The following is a 19,473-nucleotide window of genomic DNA, read 5'->3' on the forward strand; positions in this document are numbered from 1 at the left end:
TAGAGAAAACCTGAGCACAGCAATGAAGACCCAATGCAGCCAATAAATAAATATATATATATGAAAATAAAACAGTAACAAATATGAATCCAATATAATATTGGTCCAACTATATCAATAATCACTTAAAAAAAATTTTTTTGGCCGCAAAGCACAGCTTGTGGGATTTTAGTTCCCCGACCAGGGATTGAACCCATGCCCTCAGCAGCGAAAGCGCAGGGTCCTAACCACTGGACCACCAGGGAATTCCCCAAAAATACAACCCAACTATATATCATCTACAAGAAACCCACTTTCAATATAAAAACACATATAGATGAAAAGTAAAGGCATGGTTGCTATGACATTAGAGCTTTAATGTTCTCACTATAACAACAACAAAATGGTAATTATGTGAAGCAAAGGATGTGTTCACTAACCTTATTGTGGTAATTATGTTGCAGTATATATGTGCATCAAATCATCACACTGTAAACCTTAAACTTACACAATGTTATATATCAATTATATGTTATAAAATTAGAGGGAAAAAAAAGCAAGGGGATAGGGATGGAGAAAGATGCATTGGGTCGTCCAAAAGGTTCATTTGGTTTTTTCCATCAGATGGCTCTAGTACAAAGCATACTAACAGGCAAAAAAACACAGTCTGAAGAGACAGAGCAAGAACCAGATCCAGACTCAGTTGTGGCAGGCATGTTATAATTATCAGACTATGAATTTAAAACAACTATGATTAATAAGCTAAGGAACTACTGGAAAAAGTAGACAACGTGCAAGAACAGAGGGATAATGGACTTCCCTGGTGGTGCAGTGGTTAAGAATACACCTGCCAATGCAGGGGACACAGGTTCGATCCCTGCCGGGAAGATCCCACATGCCTCAGAGCAACTAAGCCCGTGAGCCACAACTAAGATCCCAGAAGCCGCGTGGAGTGGCTTGAAAACCTCTTACCATTCCCAAGTCAGGGATCCAGTGGGTCCAGTGCGGAATCGAAAGAAAATTTAGCACATGGCAAAGAAGTTCTACTGCGTCCAGAAGATTACAAGCGATCAGTAAATACTCGTTGACTACTTGCTTGTCACATTTTTGGAAATAATCAATCAGATTTAGGATAGAGACCCGGCCCACCGCTTTGATAGGTATTCGTACTACTGAACTACATTTCCCAGCATGCATCAGACTCACGGCGGTAGAGTTTTTTGGAAAAAGAAAAGACTACAACTCCCGGCATGCCGCGTCCCGGCGGAGTGGACTGTGTTGCTCCAACAAGCAGGGGTAAGGGCCTATCAGGGGGCGGGGCGGGGCTGGTCCGGGCACCACAGCCAGTTTGACGGAAGGAGCGGCGCGGCGGTGGCGGAGTAGAATGGAGGCGGCGGTGTTCGTCTTCTCTCTCCTTGACTGTTGCGCGCTTATCTTCCTCTCAGTGTACTTCGTATCCTTGCCTGAGGCGGGCGGAGGCCGACCTGGGGCCCTCCACCCGAGGGAGTAGGCTGGGGGTGGGCCTGGGTGGGGGCCAGGGCAGGTGCGAGGGAGCAAGGCAGGCGGCCGGCGGCCGGCGCGGGTACCCTGGGCGCTGGCCCGGCCCGCCAGACCGATGTGGCGAGCCCGGGCGGGAGGAGGACCCCGGCTGCCCAACTTCGCCCCTCACTCGGGGGTCCGAGCGGGCCTTTCTCTTGAAGCGCCCCGGCCCGGCCTGCCCGCCACAGCTCGCCCCTGTGACGCCCGGACCCGCTCTGCCCTGCGCGGGGGCTGGCACTTGGCCTCCCCTTGTGGTCCTCAGGAGAGAGGGGTCGCGGTTTTCCTCCTTTTGGGTCCTGGAGAGATCAGGGTTGTGGTTTTTCTTGCAGCTCCCTTAGGCCGGGCCCTTCGCCGGATGCTGGGGGTCCCGAGAACGACGGCTCACGTCCCAGGGGTGGTCGCTAGTGGACTGTCCCGCGCTGAGCTCGGCGGAGGCGATTTGGCGCCTCTTGTCATTCTCTGGGCAACACCCCCGCTGCCCTCCCCTTTGTTCTCGCGGGTGTTGGAACTTGTAGCGACCTTTCACATCCAGGAGTTGATTCATTTCAAAAACGGGTGAAGTGTTTCCTTCGCGATGCCTTTTTGTAGGGAGTGTTGGGAAGGGTTTGTTTTAGAAACCAGCTGCAGCTGATTATTTCGGTTGCCCCTGTCGGTTGCAGACCTGTAAATTCAGTAACTATACACGTAATTTAGTTCTCAGTCGTTTATCAGCTTTTACACTTTTCTGTGTCGACCCATGTTTAAAACTTCCGTATTTTGTATCGCTGTTCCTGCTACAGTATTCATACTGTATTTTCCAGGCCAATAAATGGTCGTTGAACCTAGCACTCTAGAAGGCGTGTGGGCTACAACTCTACTCTCGAGGGAGCTTCTAGTCTTAGTTGTCACCCAACGATGCAACGCACAATCCAATTTTAAGTAATTAAATGTAAGCGAAGAAAAAACATGAGAAGCTCTGCATTGTATTTTTTTCCCTTGGAAATTACATGTGTCCCTTTCTGACAGAATTAAACTGTTTGTTTGCCAGAGCATTCTGGCTTTAGGATGGTTGTACAGAGTATGTTTTCAGTGTGGCTTCATGCTTTGTTGTGGCCTGGCAACTTGTTGAAGTGGGAAGGGACAAAACTTGGAATCAGGACTCCTTGCTCAGCTAGTTATTTGCTATGCACATTATTTCACCTCTCTAAGCCTCAGTTTTCTTATCTTTAAAATGGGGGAAAATGTTTACTTCCCAGATAGGTATGTGCACAATGAGGGCGTGTTAAGCACCTAGCAGCACAATGCCTACCCCATGGCCAATGTTTAGTAAATATTGCTCTGCCTTCCCTCCCTACCACGCATTGAACAGCAGTTTTTACTTTAACTGATGATTTCTGACGAGGAGAACCCTGAATTTTATTAGGCTTGGCGAGCTGACTGAAAGGGCAGCATCACTTAGGAAGTTTTGATGACCTACATCTCTCTTGTGGCATAAGGAACAGGAGCTTAAGTTCAGAGAAATGAGACTTGGATTTATCTTACTGCAGTTTGGAAAACTAGTCTTGATAATTTAAAATAGCGTTGGCTAGGGGATTTCCTGACGGTCCAGTGGTTAGGACTTGGTGCGCTCACTGCAGCGGGGCCCCGGGTTCCATCCCCGGTCAGGGAACTAAGATTCTGCAAGCCGGGCGGCACAGCCAAAAAATAAAAAAAGCCTTGGCTTATACCAGTTTATGTACATAGAAACATGTTAGGTGGAGTGTTGGACTTAGATATTAAGGTACGTTCAGGATGTGTTTTGATGAAATTCAGCATATTGTATTATTGTATTTTGGGATTGTTGTACTAGCTTAATATTAGAGCCAAGAGGTGGAAAATCATCGGGTATACATTCTGTAGGGATAAGAGTTTTTCTGGACTTTGAACCAATAAAGAAACCTGCAGAGAAGGAAAGGGGTGGATATTCAAAATCAGATACAGGCAAGAGCAAAGGTGAAGAGAAAGGTGTGTTCATGGCATTTCTGGGTAATGGAGGAATAGGCCATCTGGAGCACAAGGTTGATTTTGGCGGCAGCAGGTCAGGTTTGGAAAGGCCAGATTAGATTAGATTTTGGAGGGTTTGAATGTTAAGGAGAGGAGGGCTTTCATTTTTAGCCTCTAGGCAATAGGGAGCCATTGAAAATTTTTGACATAAACAAAGTGGTGTATTATGAAGATAAGTCTGTAGAGTGGGTTGGAAACAGGAAAGATTGGAAGGTAAGAAACCATTAGGGAATGGGTTCATTTGGATCTGGAATGGGATACTAATTGTGGACAGGTGAAAGAGGAATTAATGTGAGTGGTGTTAAAAAGAAATGATTGATAGGACCTGGTAATGATTGATTCTGAGATATGAAACAGAAGGTAGAAATAACTTTCCATATTTTGAGCCTGGGCAAATGATGCTTGTGTCATTGACAGAAATAAACTGGAGGTGGAACTATTTGTGGAGAAAGTGATGCTTTTGACTTTGACTGGGTTGAGGTGATAGGGGGACTATCCATATGGAAAAGTATAGAATTTAGTTGAGAACATTTCTTTTTACCTATTTTATTGGACATTTTCGAACATAAAGGTAGAGAGAGTAGTGTAATAAACCCCATGTTTCTATTGCTCACCTTCAGTGATTTTCAACATTTTGCCGTTCTTTTTCATTTTTTTCCCAACTATTGTGGGGAGGCTGGGGGTGCATTTTAAAGTAAATACCACACATTCAATTGAAGACTTTTTATGTCTATCTGTCCCTCACATTTTTATTTGTAAGTTTATATTTTGTACTAAAACCCACTTTTTGTTTAAGTCCAGTATAATATATGTAAGTGGAAAGTTTGATTATAGAGAAAACTATTGGGAAAACAAACCGTCTGTAATCCAACTTTCAAGACATAACCACTGCTAACATATGACCAAGCTGAGTTTATAGTTTTGTATCCTTTTTTTTCATATCTTAAGTCTTCAAAGACATTTTATGGATATATCATAAATAAACACTTTTTCTACTATTGGGAATTCAGGTTTATAACATTTAAACTGTTTATATAGGTCATATTTTCCATTTCTTTTGGCCACTGTTTGACATTTGAGGAATCCAGCTTGAATGTTCTGGTATGGGTCACATTAGAATTGTGCATAATAAGAGGATTATTTTGTGAAAATCACTTGCTGAAGGAACATAAATGAGAAAATTTAGTTGTCTAATAAATGAACTTTAAGGAAATAACTTAATCTTTTCAAGTCAAAAATCTAATTCCGCTTTGCAACTGTGATTGCTTTCTGAAACTTAAATAGTTGTTATAAAAGAAGTCTAATAATTCCTTATCTTGATTGTCAGATAATTACATTGTCTGATTTAGAATGTGATTACATTAATGCTAGATCATGTTGCTCAAAATTAAACAAGGTAAGACATCTCTTTCCTCATTTTCTGGCATTGAAGGTAGTTCTCCATTTTCTGTGTTAAAGATCATTACAGATAGTCAGCATATGTGTATTTGATATTCATTGGAATGTTTGTGGAACTACTGTGCTTTGCAATATTTTTAGATCATGAAACTATACCAGAAGACCTAACTTGAAATTTTGTTTCTTTACTCTGGAAAGAGGACCTTTTTGTGGCTCCTTGAGAAATGGAATTAGTTGATTTGTTTTAAGGCCATTAAATTTAAATTAAATTTCTAGTAAATTATATTCCTCCTCTCCTCTCCTTCCTTCCTTCTTCCTTCTCTCCCTCCCTCCTTCTCTCCCTCCCTCCCTTCCTTCGCAATTGTCCAGAACATGGTTTAATACAGTGATAGATTTAAATAAAAGATTTTGTTTATCTGCTATGCTTTCAGAGTTCTTTTTTTTTCTTGAGATATAATTGACATGTAACATTGCATTAGTTTCAGGCCTCCTCATCTTTATTTTTAATTTTTTAAAAATTGAAATTTAATTAATTTTAAACAAATTAAGTTCCTGCTGTGTGCCAGGCAGGGCCCTCTGCTTTTTTAAAAAATTGAAGTATGGTTGATTAGGCCTCCTCATCTTTAGAAGAATGATTTTATACTGATAGATAGATCCATCTAATAATATATATATTTTTTCAGATGGATTGTATTTCTTTTTATATTTCTTGCTTACTCACTATTTTAGGTGGGTATTTTGTGGGTTTTCTTTTACAAAAATACAAATAAACACACAAAAAAAGGTTACCTGGATTCTTCTATTGAGAAAGTTACTCCTTCAGTTTGAAGTTAAGTAGTTTTTTTAACGTTAATTTTTGTTTTTGTGAAAGTTATACTTGCATACAACTAAAGTCAGAGGTACTACAAAGCTTGTAGTGAAAAACAGCAGTTCCTTCCTGACCCTTTTAAATCCTATCTGTCTTGCTTCTTAGGGGCAACTGATTTCAACACTTGAGCTGTTAATTTTTTTCTGATACTTATATTCATATTTCTCTATGTGCTTGCACTACTATTTCTTTTTCATTTTTTTTGGCCGTGGTGCATGGCTTGCAGGATCTAAGTTCCCCAACCAGGGATTGAACCCAGACCACGGCAGTGAATGCCCAGAATCGTAACCAGTAGGCCACCAGAGAACTCCCACTATTTCTTTTTTATAAATTTCTTTTTATTTATTTATTTATTTATGGCTGTGTTGGGTCTTCGTTGCTGTGTGTGGGCTTTCTCTAGTTGTGGCAAGTGGGGGCTACTCTTCGTTGCGGTGCACGGGCTTGTCATTGCGGTGGCTTCTCGTTGCGGAGCACGGGCTCTAGGCGTGCGGGCTTCAGTAGTTGTGGCACGTGGGCTCAGTAGTTGTGGCTCACGGGCTCTAAAGTGCAGGCTCAGTAGTTGTGGCACACGGGCTTAGTTGCTCCGCGGCATGTGGGATCTTCCTGGACCAGAACTTGAACCCATGTCCCCTGCATTGGCAAGCAGATTCTTAACCACTGCGCCAGCAGGGAAGTCCCTCCCACTATTTCTTGATTTATCAGTTTTACATATTACCTATTGACTTCTGAGTCAATATGACAGATTTAGTTCTTAGGTACCCCCTTCTAAACATCTCTCCTATTTTTCCATTTTCTTTTTAAGTTTATATTCAATGTTTATATCATTATGATATACTATTATATTATATAAACATTTTTTATTGCCGAGCCTTATGGTAGACAGTGATCATATTTTTCTTTCCAATTTTTTTTTCTGCATAGCTTTGTCTTTTCAGATAACATCTTTTAAAGCCATTCAGTACTATTTTCTGCATGTTTCAAACATGCTAAAATAATCTGTCAGTTGTTTGTTTCTAGGTGACATTTCCCCTCAAGACCTACATCCTCTTGCTATAGTCTGGACTGGTTGCTCTTTAGGCCTGTTTCACAGTCTGCATCCTGGGACTCCTGGTTGGATCCCCTGATTCTTGGAAATCATGTCTTCCTTTCTCTTGGCTTACTACCTCGTTTTGCTGGAGTAGCTTCTTGAGATTTGGTACATGGGAATTAAATTTTGAGAACTTGCATGTTTGAAAATGTCTTATCCTTTCCCTTGATTGATAGGTTCTCTGAGTGTAGAATTCTAGGTTAGAAAAGATTTTTTTTTCAGAGTTTGCTTGGTCAAGGTCTTTTAACTTCTAGTGTTGTTCAAGTTGGGAAGTCTGGTGCCATTTTTATTTCTTATCGTCTTGATGGGATCTCTCTTTTCCCTCTCCTCCCACCCCTACCTCCATCCTCTCCAGAAGTTTTAGAATCTTAACCTTTATCCTTGGTTGGGTTTATTTATGGTAATCCTTGGTGTTTGGGAATTTTGCAGTGGTATACCTTTGTTTAGGCCTTTTTCACTCATTGTTTTGGGCATCTGAGAGGTTCTTTGAATCTGGGAAATTTTCTTCTACTTCTTTCTTTGATAATGTCTTCCCCTTCTATTTTCTCTCTTCTCTTTCAGTAACTTGGATTTGCTGGATAATTTATCTGCTGGATTGATCTCCCAGTTCTTCTTTTTCTTATTTTTGTCCCTTTGTCTTTTTTTCTACCTTCTTGTTTTAAGATTTCCTCTGTTTTATCTTCTGAATTTTCTTGTATGTATATCATTTATGTCAAATTTTTAATTTCTAAGAGCTTTTTGTTCTCTTGGTTCATGCTTGACTCTCTTTGTTCTCAAGGATATTGATTATAGTAGTTTTGAAATTTCCTTCTGCTTCCTACATTATATCTGTTTTTTTCCAAGTTCCTTTCTCTTTGTTTTTCCCCCTTCTTTCATATTGAGGGCTTTCCTCAATTTCTGATACATGGCTATCTAGTCATACTTTAGGGTAAGGCACGAAAATACTCATTGGAAGCTCATTGGGTGGTCCAGGCTGTTGACTGACTGGTAGGTAAGACTTCACTGAGGGTAGTTGGTGTCTACCTTTTTTGGGGGTACCTGAAATAGCAGTTTTTTTGTAGGTGTTTTCTCTTGTGCCATTAAGTTACTCCAGAGAAGAATCTTTCAAACTCCTGCCTGGGTGAAATAAGCCTAGAGCTTCTTACCCCTAAGTTAGGGGAAGAACACATTATTAAGGAGGGAAGAGAAAGAGAACAGAGGGCTTGGTAGAAAGTCAGTATCCAAGTATAATAAGGTCAAGTACCGCTTCCTGAAACGTTTGTTTTAGGTTTTTGTTTATGTAAACCAAAATGCAGCCCACAGTAAGAAATCCAAAGTTTGAAAGCTACTTCTATGTGGTAGAAGTGATAGCATGGAGGGGAGTAGTAGTAACATCAGCTAACATTTATTGAGGGCTTACTTTTTTTTTTTTTTACATCTTTACTGGAGTATAATTGCTTTACAATGGTGTGTTAGTTTCTGCTTTATAACAAAGTGAATCAGTTATACATATACATATGCTCCCATATCTCTTCCCTCTTGCGTCTCCCTCCCTCCCACCCTCCCTATCCCACCCCTCTAGGTGGTCAAAAAGCACCGAGCTGATCTCCCTGTGCTATGCGGCTGTCCCCCACTAGCTATCTATTTTACGTTTGGTAGTATATATATGTCCATGCCACTCTCTCACTTCTGATGATATCTCATTGTAGTTTTGATTTGCATTTCTCTAATGATTAATGATGTTGAGCATTCTTTCATGTGTTTGTTGGCAGTCTGTATATCTTCTTTGGAGAAATGTCTATTTAGGTCTTCTGCCCATTTTTGGATTGGGTTGTTTGTTTTTTTGATATTGAGCTGCATGAGCTGCTTATAAATTTTAGAGATTAATCCTTTGTCAGTTGCTTCATTTGCAAATACTTGTTCCCATTCTGAGGGTTGTCTTTTCGTCTTGTTTATGGTTTCCTCTGCTGTGCAAAAACTTTGAAGTTTCATTAGGTCCCATTTGTTTATTTTTGTTTTTCTTTCCATTTCTCTAGGAGGTGGGTCAAAAAGGATCTTGCTGTGATTTATGTCATAGAGTGTTCTGCCTATGTTTTCCTCTAAGAGTTTGATAGTTTCTGGCCTTACATTTAGGTCTTTAATCCATTTTGAGCTTATTTTTGTGTATGGTGTTAGGGAGTGATCTAATCTCATACTTTTACATGTACCTGTCCAGTTTTCCCAGCACCACTTATTGAAGAGGCTGTCCTTTCTCCACTGTACATTCCTGCCTCGTTTACCAAAGATAAGGTGACCATATGTGCGTGGGTTTGTCTCTGGGCTTTCTATCCTGTTCCACTGATCTATCTTTCAGAAGATAAGTATCAGAATGGCCATCATTAAAAAATCTAGAAACAATAAATGCTGGAGAGGGTGTGGAGAAAAGGGAACACTCTTGCACTGCTGGTGGGAATGTGAATTGAGTGCTTACTTTGTGTGTGGCTTACATATATTATTTTGTCTAATTCTCTGAAACAACCTCATGAGGTGTAAGTATTATCTCCATTTTACAGATGAGAAAGTCATAATTTAGAGAGGGTAGATAACTTCCTAAAATTGCACAGCTAATAAATAGGATAGAGCATGAGTTTTACTCCAGGTTTATCTGATTTTGCAGCTTACACATATTAGCATTATGTTAAATTGGTTACACTTTAAAAATGCATTTACATACTTAAAAATATTTTGGTTGATTGCAAATTAGGTTTAAGGCCCTTCTTCTTTGTTTATTAAGAAAAAGTGGGATATCCCTGGTGGTGCAGAGAATCCATCTGCCAATGCAGGGGACATGGGTTTGAGCCCTTGTCTGGGAAGATCCCACATGCTGCAGAGCAACTAAGCCCATGCACCACAACTACTGAGTCTGAGCGCTAGAGCCCGTGAGCCACAACTACTGAAGCCTAGAGCCTGTGCTCTGCAACAAGAGAAGCCACCCCAATGAGAAGCCCGTGCACTGCAACGAAGAGTAGCCCCTGCTCGCCGCAACTAGAGAAAGCCCACGCGCAGCAACAAAGACCCAATGCAGCCAAAAAAAAAAAAAAAAACGTATCTAAGGGAATTTCCTGGTGGTCCAGTGGTTAGGACTCCGTGCTTTCACTGCCCAGGGCATGGGTTCATTCCCTGGTTGGGGAAATAAGATCCTGCAGGCGTCGCAGAGTGACACCGTCCCCCCCAGGAAAAAAGAAAAAAATGTATCTGAAATCTAAATGCAAGAGACCTGGGACCAGTGTGTCTGGGCTTCTGTTATATAGCTCTGCCACTAAGTAGCTGTGTGACCTTGGGCAAGTTACTTAATCTCTCTTGAATTTTATTTTCCTCATTTCTATAAGTTGGGAGTGCCAGTTTGTGGCTCAATAAATACTAGCTATTAACTTCCATTAAAAGAAAAATCTCTACTCATAGGAGAGGAAAACTATTGGTGAATTGAGAACCTGCCACAATAGCTGTTGATATATGAGAACTATAATATTGCACAATAAACAAAGAACATAGATAAGGGCACTGGGTGCTATAAAGCCAATAGTCTGGGATTCTGTTATCCTGGTCCATTATCATATTTGTTTAACTTTGAGCTGATATTGTAAGCTGTTAAAGTACTTTTTTTTTTTGGTGGATGTGAGATGATTTCCCTCAGGGTTCTGGAGCTTGGAAATGTTTAGGATCGGTATTCTGACCTGAAAGGCAGCATGTATGTGGATATAAACCATCCCAAATTAGAGTAAGAGGCTTTAGCACAGATATTGGAATAGAAAGTAAATAATACTCTATTTTTTCTCTAGTTGTCATTTGTACCTGCTTAGAGAATGAATCTGAATCTTTGCTTAGGGTAAAATGTAATTAAAGACTAAGTGTATCATTTTTAAGCTGTGTCCTGATTTATTTGCACTGGGTAAGCAGTGATAGCAGTATGCAAATCTGGGATATCCGAGCCTAAAAATAATCTTGAAACACTAGCTTGGAAATTCTCTGTACTTTCTTTGATTTAATTTCAAGTAACATGTACATTCCGGAAGGACACAGCAGTGAGATGTAATACTGTGTTCTTCCCTTGCAGTGGGTAATTCCAGAATTGGTTGGCCATACTGTTGTCACTGTATTAATGCTCATTTCATTGCACTGGTTCATCTTCCTTCTCAACTTGCCTGTTGCCACTTGGAATATATATCGGTGAGTACAGTTTGTTTATTTATACATATGAGTACTGGTAGCATAAAGTTCACCCATTTAAACTATACTATCCAATATGTTTTTGGTATATTTATAGATGTAAGCAACCATCACCACAACGTATTTAAGAACATTTTCATCACCCCCAAAAGAAGCCCTATGTCCTTTAGAAGTCACTCCCCTCCCCCAGCTCTAGGCAACTGCTAGTCTCCTTTCTGTCTTTGTAAAATAACCTGTTCTGGACAGACATATCATTTAAAAGAGATCAATATGTGATCTTTTATGGCTTCTTTCACTTAGCATAATATTTTCAGGGTTCATCCATGCCGTGTCATGTATCAGTACTTTATTTCTTTTTATTGTGGAATAATATTCCATTGTATGGCAGTACTACATTTTGCTTATCCATTTGCAATTAATGGGCATTTGAGTTTCCACTTTTTGCCTATTATAAATAATTCTATGAACATTCATGTGCATATTTTTTTTCATTAAAATTATTCTTTTAATTTACCAAAATGCAATGTGATCATGTCTTTTTTTTATTATTAACATCTTTATTGGAGTATAATTGCTCTACAATGGTGTGTTAGTTTCTGCTTTATAACAAAGTGAATCAGCCATACATATACATATATCCCCATATCTCCTCCCTCTTGCGTCTCCCTCCCACCCTCCCTATCCCACCCCTCTAGGTGGTCACAAAGCAACGAGCTGATCTCCCTGTGCTATGTGGCTGCTTCCCACTAGCTATCGATTTTACGTTTGGTAGTGTATATATGTCCATGCCACTCTCTCACTTCATCCCAGCTTACCCTTCCCCCTCCCCATGTCCTCAAGTCCATTCTCTACGTCTGCATCTTTATTCCTGTCCTGCCCCTGTCCCTGCCCAGGGAATTTTTTTCTTTCTTAAGATTCCATATATATGTGTTAGCATATGGTATTTGTTTTTCTCTTTCTGACTTACTTTACTCTGTATGACAGACTCTAGGTCCATCCGCCTCACTACAAATAACTCAATTTCGTTTCTTTTTATGGTTGAGTAATATTCCATTGTATGTATGTGCCACATCTTCTTTATCCATTCATCTGTTGATGGACACTTAGGTTGCTTACATGTCCTGGCTATTGTAAATAGAGCTGCAATGAACATTTTGGTACATGACTCTTTCTGAATTATGATTTTCTCAGGGTATACGCCCAGTGGTGGGATTGCTGGGTCATATGGTAGTTCTATTTTTAGTTTTTTAAGGAACCTCCATACTGTTGTCCATAGTGGCTGTATTAATTTACATTCCCATCAACAGTGCAAGAGGGTTCCCTTTTCTCCACACCCTCTCCAGCATTTATTGTTCGTAGATTTTTTGATGAAGGCCATTCTGACCAGTGTGAGGTAATATCTCATAGTAGTTTTGCTTTGCATTTCTCTAATGATTAGTGATGTAGAGCATCCTTTCATGTTCATGTGCATATTTTTGTGTGGACATATATTTTCATTTCTTTTAGGAGTGGAATTGCTGGGTCATATGGTATAACTCTATGGTTTGACCTTTTGAGGAACTACCTGAGTGTTCAAAAGCAGCTGCACTATTTTACGTTTCCACCAACTGTGTATGAAGGTTGCAGTTTCTCCACATCCCTGCCAACACTTTTTGTTGTGTCTTTTTTATTTTAGCTGTCTTATTGAATGTGAAGTGGTATCTCATTGTGGTTTCGATTTACATTCCCTAGTGACTAATGATGTTGAGTACTTTTTAATGTGCTTATTAGCCATTCATATATCTTCCTTGCTCTATATGTTTTTAGTTAATTTCTTTTTTATTGAATTATAGTTCATGTACAATATTATATGTTACAGGTGTACAGTATGGTGATTCACAATTTTTAGAGGTTATACTCCATTTATAGCTATTATAGAATATTGGTTATATTCTGTGTTGTACAGTATATCCTTGTAGCTTATTTTATACATTTGCTGCATATGTTTTTGATTAGCTAAGTTGGCATGATATAAATTATTCTTTGGGAAGATTTTTCTGGAAGGATTATATAGTATTGATTGGATGGAAAAGAGGCAGGAGGTAGGGAAACCAGTTCAGAGACGGGGGTGAGATAATATAGTACTGGAATAGAGTTGTGATAGTGGGAATGAAAAAGATAGGGCTAGGGCTTCCCTGGTGGCGCAGTGGTTGAGAGTCCACCTGCCGATGCAGGGGACATGGGTTCGTGCCCCGGTCCAGGAAGATCCCACATGCCGCGGAGCAGCTGGGCCCGTGAGCCATGGCCGCTGAGCCTGCGCGTCCGGAGCCTGTGCTCCGCAACGTGAGAGGCCACAACAGTGAGAGGCCCGCGTACCAAAAAAAAAACAAACAACAAGATAGGGCTATATAAGTGGTGATAGGAAGGAAGAATGGACAAGAGTTTAACCTATTGCCTATGAAAGATGAAGAGAGAAGTCACAATTGAGTAAGAGAAAGTTTTTAAGGACTACTGAGGAAGTGGTGACACTCCTGTTAGATAAGCTAGCAGTCAGAGAAGGATAAGACTCTTTGAGACTACAGATGGTCCTCGATTTACAATAGTTTGACTTTTGATTTTTCAACTTCATGATGGTGTGAAAATGATACACATTTCAGTATAAACCGTATTTCGAATTTTGAATTTTGATCTGTTTCTGGACTAGCGATATGCGGTACGAAACTTTCTTGTAATGTTATAAAATAGGCTTTGTATTAGACGATTTTGCCCAACTGTAGGCTAATGTAAGTGTTCTGAGCATGTTTAAGGTAGGCTAGGCTAAGCTGTGATGTTCGGTAGGTTAGGTGTGTTAATTGCATTTTCAATTTTTGATGGGTTTATCATGATATAATACCATTGTAAATCGAGGAAAATAGGTATTGAGTTGAGATGCTATCCAGATATTCATTTGTAAATACCATATATACCGTTTATTCAGCCATAGATGGGCTACTGGGATTGGGGGGAGAATTTAGATTTGTGAAACTCAGAGAGCCATTTGCATTTCAAAGAAGTCATAATTGAGAAACCAAATGTGTGGCGAGAGTGAGGAACCCAAAGTTGGACTAGAGAAGCTTGGACGTGCGAGAAGGAAGAGGTCATGATCAGTGCTAGGTTAGGACGTGCATGCTGTGCAGATGGCACAGTTGGGATGCAGAAGCCTAGACGCTTAAACTCACTGATCCTCTCAAAGTAACCCAATTTTCTTATTTGTAAAAGGAATCATTTGGGGAAGAAGGAGAAGATTATCATATGTAATACTATATACACAGTGGTATTTAATAAATATGAAATGTTATGTGTTATCTCAAGAGGCCCAAAGACTCCACAGCGTGTTAAACACAGTATCTTGAAGATTTTTTTTTAAGTTTGAGTCTGAGTCTGTGTGAGCACTGAGTTGAATTGGTCTGGATATGGAACTCGGTGTGTGCTTACTGTGCCCTTTAGGTTCCGTATTGTCTTTGTAGCCCTGTTCTCATTCCCTCACTGTGGTCATACCTCCATCACTATAAAATGTACATCTCTTATTTGTCAAAATATTATTATTTAACTTAATATTTACATAAAAATTAATTTAAAATAAAATTTATATTTTAATTAAATGTAATCTGTACTTTTTAAGTGTCATGTAAAGTTAGGCACTGCGTTTGCATCTGAACTCTCCATTTACTGTCTTAACTGAAGAGTTTTATTTTACCACAGTAGCATTTATTCGAAATCATTTCTGCCTTCTTTAAATTGCTCTTTTCAAGTAGGTACCGTTTATTAACAGTGCAGATTGAGACATATCTGTTGATCAGCAGGAGCACCAAACATGAGGATTCTATTTGGGATATAGAATCTCTCTTTTTAGTATCATCTGTGAAATGGGAATAATTATGTTTGACACAAAGATGTAAGTGTTAAACATAAAGACAACTTGCAGAGATGTTGTGAAGGTGAAGAGAATTGCATTAATTAAGTTAGAACCTTGTAGATAAAGAAGTTTCTAAGAACTTGATAAAGTTGGTTTGGTTTTGGGGCCCCCTTCACTTGTGTCTCATGGAAGACAGCTATAGGTATTACCGATTCAGTAGTTTTCTACAGAAGATGGGTAAAAGGGTCTCAGTGCATAAAATATCCTTCTCTAGAGTGTTAATGTATTTGTTTCAGAGGGCAGAAATTATACCTAAAATTAATAGTATTGTATTTTCAAAGGAAGACTAAGGCATGGCCTGTGACATCATTATAATACCTTGTCCATATTTGGTCATATAAGGCGGCTATGATTGGTTCATTTTTGAAGGTTGATTATTACTGGTTTACTTATTTTTGAATATTTATGCTGATGATTTGATTTTCCTTCTAATGTGTGTGCATCCTTTAATTTACCAGGTTCATTATGGTGCCAAGTGGTAACATGGGAGTGTTTGATCCAACAGAAATACACAATCGAGGGCAGCTGAAGTCACACATGAAAGAAGCCATGATCAAGCTTGGTTTCCACCTGCTCTGTTTCTTCATGTATCTTTATAGGTGAGTTTACAGTCCTGGCGTTTTCCTGGATGCCATATGCTTTTGACGGGTGAGGTATTACTATACCGTAGGATTTTGTATTAACATTGCAGAGCTTTTGGGGATTATGTGAATTTCTTGTGGCTGTGTAGATTTTTTATGTCATGTCATTGAATCAGGATTCCATTCTGTCTGACCTGGAGTAGAGTTACTCTGTGTTATTAGTTACTCCTTAGCTGTTGAGGCTATCAACATGCTTTAAACTGTCTTTGCTGTTCTTTCGCTCCCCTGGTATCCAGCTGTGAGGTCTCACTGCCTGTTATAAACATTACTATATGTACCCCCAGAGAGTTTCCCACTCCTGGGTCTTCGGGGGACCAGAGCACTGGCAGCAGCTCTCAACAACTTATATCCACGTTGGGCTGATCTTTCTTGGCATTAAGGAATTTAGGTGTGATGCCTTTTCTCCGGGATGCAAGTGGTCTGTTCGGGTAAAATTTCATCAGTCTTCCAGTTAGATTGGAAGTAAGAATTAATATGAAGGATTGGCTATCAGACACTGGAAGCCTCATGCAGTCCTGTTTAAACTTATATTTATTACCTTAAGTTTTAGAGATAACATGCCACCTTTTCCTTTACCCATTATAGACCCATAGAGTGCAGCAAAGAAGAGAAAAAAATTGTCATGTGTGTATGATTTGATTAAGCCTTTAAGAGGCTAAAAGTCAAGCTTTTGTATCCAAGCTTAATTGTATCATTCCTGTTTTTTTCTGAGGTAAATTTTAATTTTCACATGGGCATGAGACAAGTAGGAAAAAACTTGTACTGAACTAAACTTCTGTCACTCAAAAAAGTCCTAATAATTAGAAACTGTACAAAGGTAAGAGTTTTAAAAACCTGCTATTTTGTCTGAAATAGCTTAGAAGTCAGAGCCATTTTAGCCTCTGCCTGAAAAAGCAGGCTTCCTAAATCCTTTTGCTATGCTAATTCCACACACAGATTAGATTGAAATTAGAGTTTAGGTGGTTTCCTTTTGACTATTTATCATATTTGCTTTTCTGTATTTTAAAAAATAGGACAGAAAAACCACACTAATAACATTTCTGGTTCTCATACCTCATTGCTAACGTGCTTAATTTTTAATCCTAGCATTAAAGATGGAGAATAAAGAGCAAAATTTAACATGAAGAATACAATGATACACCTATTCTTATTCTTATTATTTTTTTTTTGTGGTATGCGGGCCTCTCACTGTTGTGGCCTCTCCCTTTGTGGGGCACAGGCTCCGGATGCGCAGGCTCAGTGGCCATGGCTCACGAGCCCAGCCGCTCTGTGGCATGTGGGATCTTCCCAGACCGAGGCACGAACCCGTGTCCCCTGCATCGGCAGGCGGACTCCCAACCACTGCGCCACCAGGGAAGCCCTATTCTTATTTTTATTACTTTTTAAAGTCAAACCATATGAAGGTATCTTTACCATCATATATGTTCCCTTCTATTTGTCGGAGACAAAAAGCAAGGTGGTTATCCTTTCTTCATCCTTCTCTCCCCTCCAGGTTTTATGCTTTGGAGAATAAACTAGAGTGGACATCCCCTAGGTCTTGATAACATGAGCTTCTTGAGACATCTGGGAGCAAAGCTAATGTAGTCACACTTTTGGGTGTAAATGTAGGATTAGGGAGCAGTATCTTGCTTAGTAAGACCCAAAGTCTTAGGATTTAAAAATGGACAAGTGTTTCTTACCTCTCAGTTGTTGAATTTAAAGCAGTGGGAAGATGGACTGAAGACTGGGGATTGGAGGAATCAGGAAGCAATTTTGGGGCAGGTTTAAGGTATGGTTCTTTACAATGAAATAAAAGATAGGCAACCAGTATAACTGGTTTGCCTGAGTAGCTGCATTGCTCACTGGATGCATCCTTTCTTTTTCTTTCTTTTCCCTTCCCTTCTCAGCTTGTCATTTTTAGCCATGTTGCTATTTCCTTCCCCCTTGGCGTTCCTTGTAGCTCAAGGGATCAGGATGGAAGAGTAATCGCAGATGTTCTTGTAACACTTTTCTCTTAGCTTTGGTTGCTGTTTTTAAAAAGTGTTTACTATTCTAAATCATCCGATTTCTAATGTAGGGATTTATGCTGCTCCTTCTGTATCGCCTGCTACCACTTGTATGGTGCCTTGCACATAGCAGACATTCAGCGTTTGTTAAATAGAATTAAAGGAAAAAATTCCCATCTTCTTTGGAGATTGGTGGAATCTATGCCTTTGGTGTTTGGTTAGGTGCCAGCCTGGTGTAATCTACCACTCCCTCACTGTGTGACCTGGGGCAAGTTTCTTATCCTCTCTGTGCCTCAATTTCTTCATCTGAAAATGGGATAATAATAGTACCTGCCTTATGGGCTTGTGATGTGGATTAAATGAGATAATGCACATAAAGCACTTTGGTTTGTGCTGACCTCTTGTAAGCTCTAACAAAGTGTTCAAAAATATTGGTTACTACCATTAATTTGTGCTGTGCACTGTGTACCCTTAGTTTGTTTAAATTTGGACAACGCATCACTTATACCATTAGTAGTGTAAGGGTATTTCTGTGTTTTAGTCATTTGCTCTCAGCATAGCAAGGCTGATTTCAGTAAAAAAATGATAGTCTTCTTACTCTTGTTAAGTGTGGTGGTTTTAACAGAGTATTTACTGAGTGACCGCCATGTGTCAAAGACACTGTGTAAGGCACTGCGTGTGACACAAAAGGAGCAGCGCAGAATCCCTGTGTCAAAGCTGGGAGCCTGCTGATTGCAGCACGCGGGTGTCATCCTGGAGAATGAAAGTGGGTATGAGCTGAGGTGTGCAGGAAGAGGCAGGGCAACGGCCCTGGGCCGAGAGGCTGGCTTCCCAGAGGCCGTGCTGGAGCCTGATGGAGCCTGCTGGATCCTGAAGTCTGAGAGGAAGTTACTGGGTTGATGGGGGATGAGAGGAGGGGTTCCAGGGGCAGGAACAACATGTGCAAAGATCTCCATGGAGAATTAAAGTTTTTTCCTAGACACAGCTTGTTTTCTCTAAGCTAGAGCCCAGCAGTGCTTTTAGGTTATGCTCCCTACCGCCACCTCTACCCCGGTTTTCTTTCTTTCTTTCTTTCTTTTTTTTTCTTTTAGTGAAAACGTTAGGGCCTTTTGATGTCCTAATATAGATATTCTTTCCTTTAGGTGTAAATGATTGCTTTTGCTTTTTACTTAAATGAGTGTTCCTTGCTGAGCCTTACGGATGCAAGTCTGGACAGACCAGACTCTGTAGGAACATTCCTAAGGAAACATTAGTAACATTAATTTCTTCTCTCCACAGTATGATTTTAGCTTTGATAAATGACTGAAGCTGGAGAAGCCGTAGTTGAAGTCAGCCCACACTACAGTGCACAGTTGAGGAGCCAGAGACGACTTAAATCATCCTTAGAACCATGACCATAGCAGTATATTTTTTCCTCTTTGAACAAAAAATATTTTTGCTGTATTTTTACCATATAAAGTATTTAAAAAACATGAATTGAGTTTTTGTAGCTTTCTGGTTCTCAACTTTAGCCTGCACCCCCAACATGTGAAGGTGTTTTTCATCATCTGTATGTTGAAGATAGTTATTTGTATGTAGGAATAGGACTGTCATTCCAGCCTTGCATGCCAAAGAAATAGAGGACACGCTTTAAAGGGAAAATGTAATAGATGAGCAAAGTGGCTCTTCAGGTCTACTGAGAAGTCAGAGTACAAAGCGATACTGTTAGTCTGGGCAAAGGAAGAAAGAAACTAAACTACCCTTTTGTCTATATTGCGGCAGCTTCCTGTATTTAATATGGTTTACAGATTTATGGGGCTGTAAGCCAAATGTCTTTTCACAAGAATGTTAACAGA

At 39.9% G+C, this 19,473-nt stretch overlaps 1 protein-coding gene across 2 annotated transcripts; it reads left to right on the forward strand.

Annotated features, from left to right (window-relative positions):
• Positions 1–1,321: 1,321 nt before the first annotated feature.
• On the forward strand, positions 1,322–19,114 carry CNIH4 (cornichon family member 4; the record flags this gene model as incomplete). Of its 2 annotated transcripts, XM_082665117.1 has the most annotated exons (5): positions 1,322–1,432; positions 4,868–4,936; positions 10,966–11,078; positions 15,471–15,611; positions 18,917–19,114. In XM_082665117.1, the coding sequence occupies exons 1-5, from the start codon at positions 1,364–1,366 to the stop codon at positions 18,942–18,944; spliced, it is 420 nt and encodes a 139-aa protein (XP_082521243.1). In that variant the 5' UTR covers positions 1,322–1,363. The 2 variants fall into 2 exon arrangements, with proteins under 2 accessions (XP_082521243.1, XP_082521244.1); XM_082665118.1 differs by lacking the exon at positions 18,917–19,114 and having other exon boundaries at positions 15,518–15,611.
• Between the last annotated feature and the right edge of the window lie 359 nt (positions 19,115–19,473).

This window comes from Grampus griseus (assembly GCF_964374135.1).
Source record: "Grampus griseus genome assembly, chromosome: 1".
NCBI classification, from domain to species: Eukaryota; Metazoa; Chordata; class Mammalia; order Artiodactyla; family Delphinidae; genus Grampus; species Grampus griseus.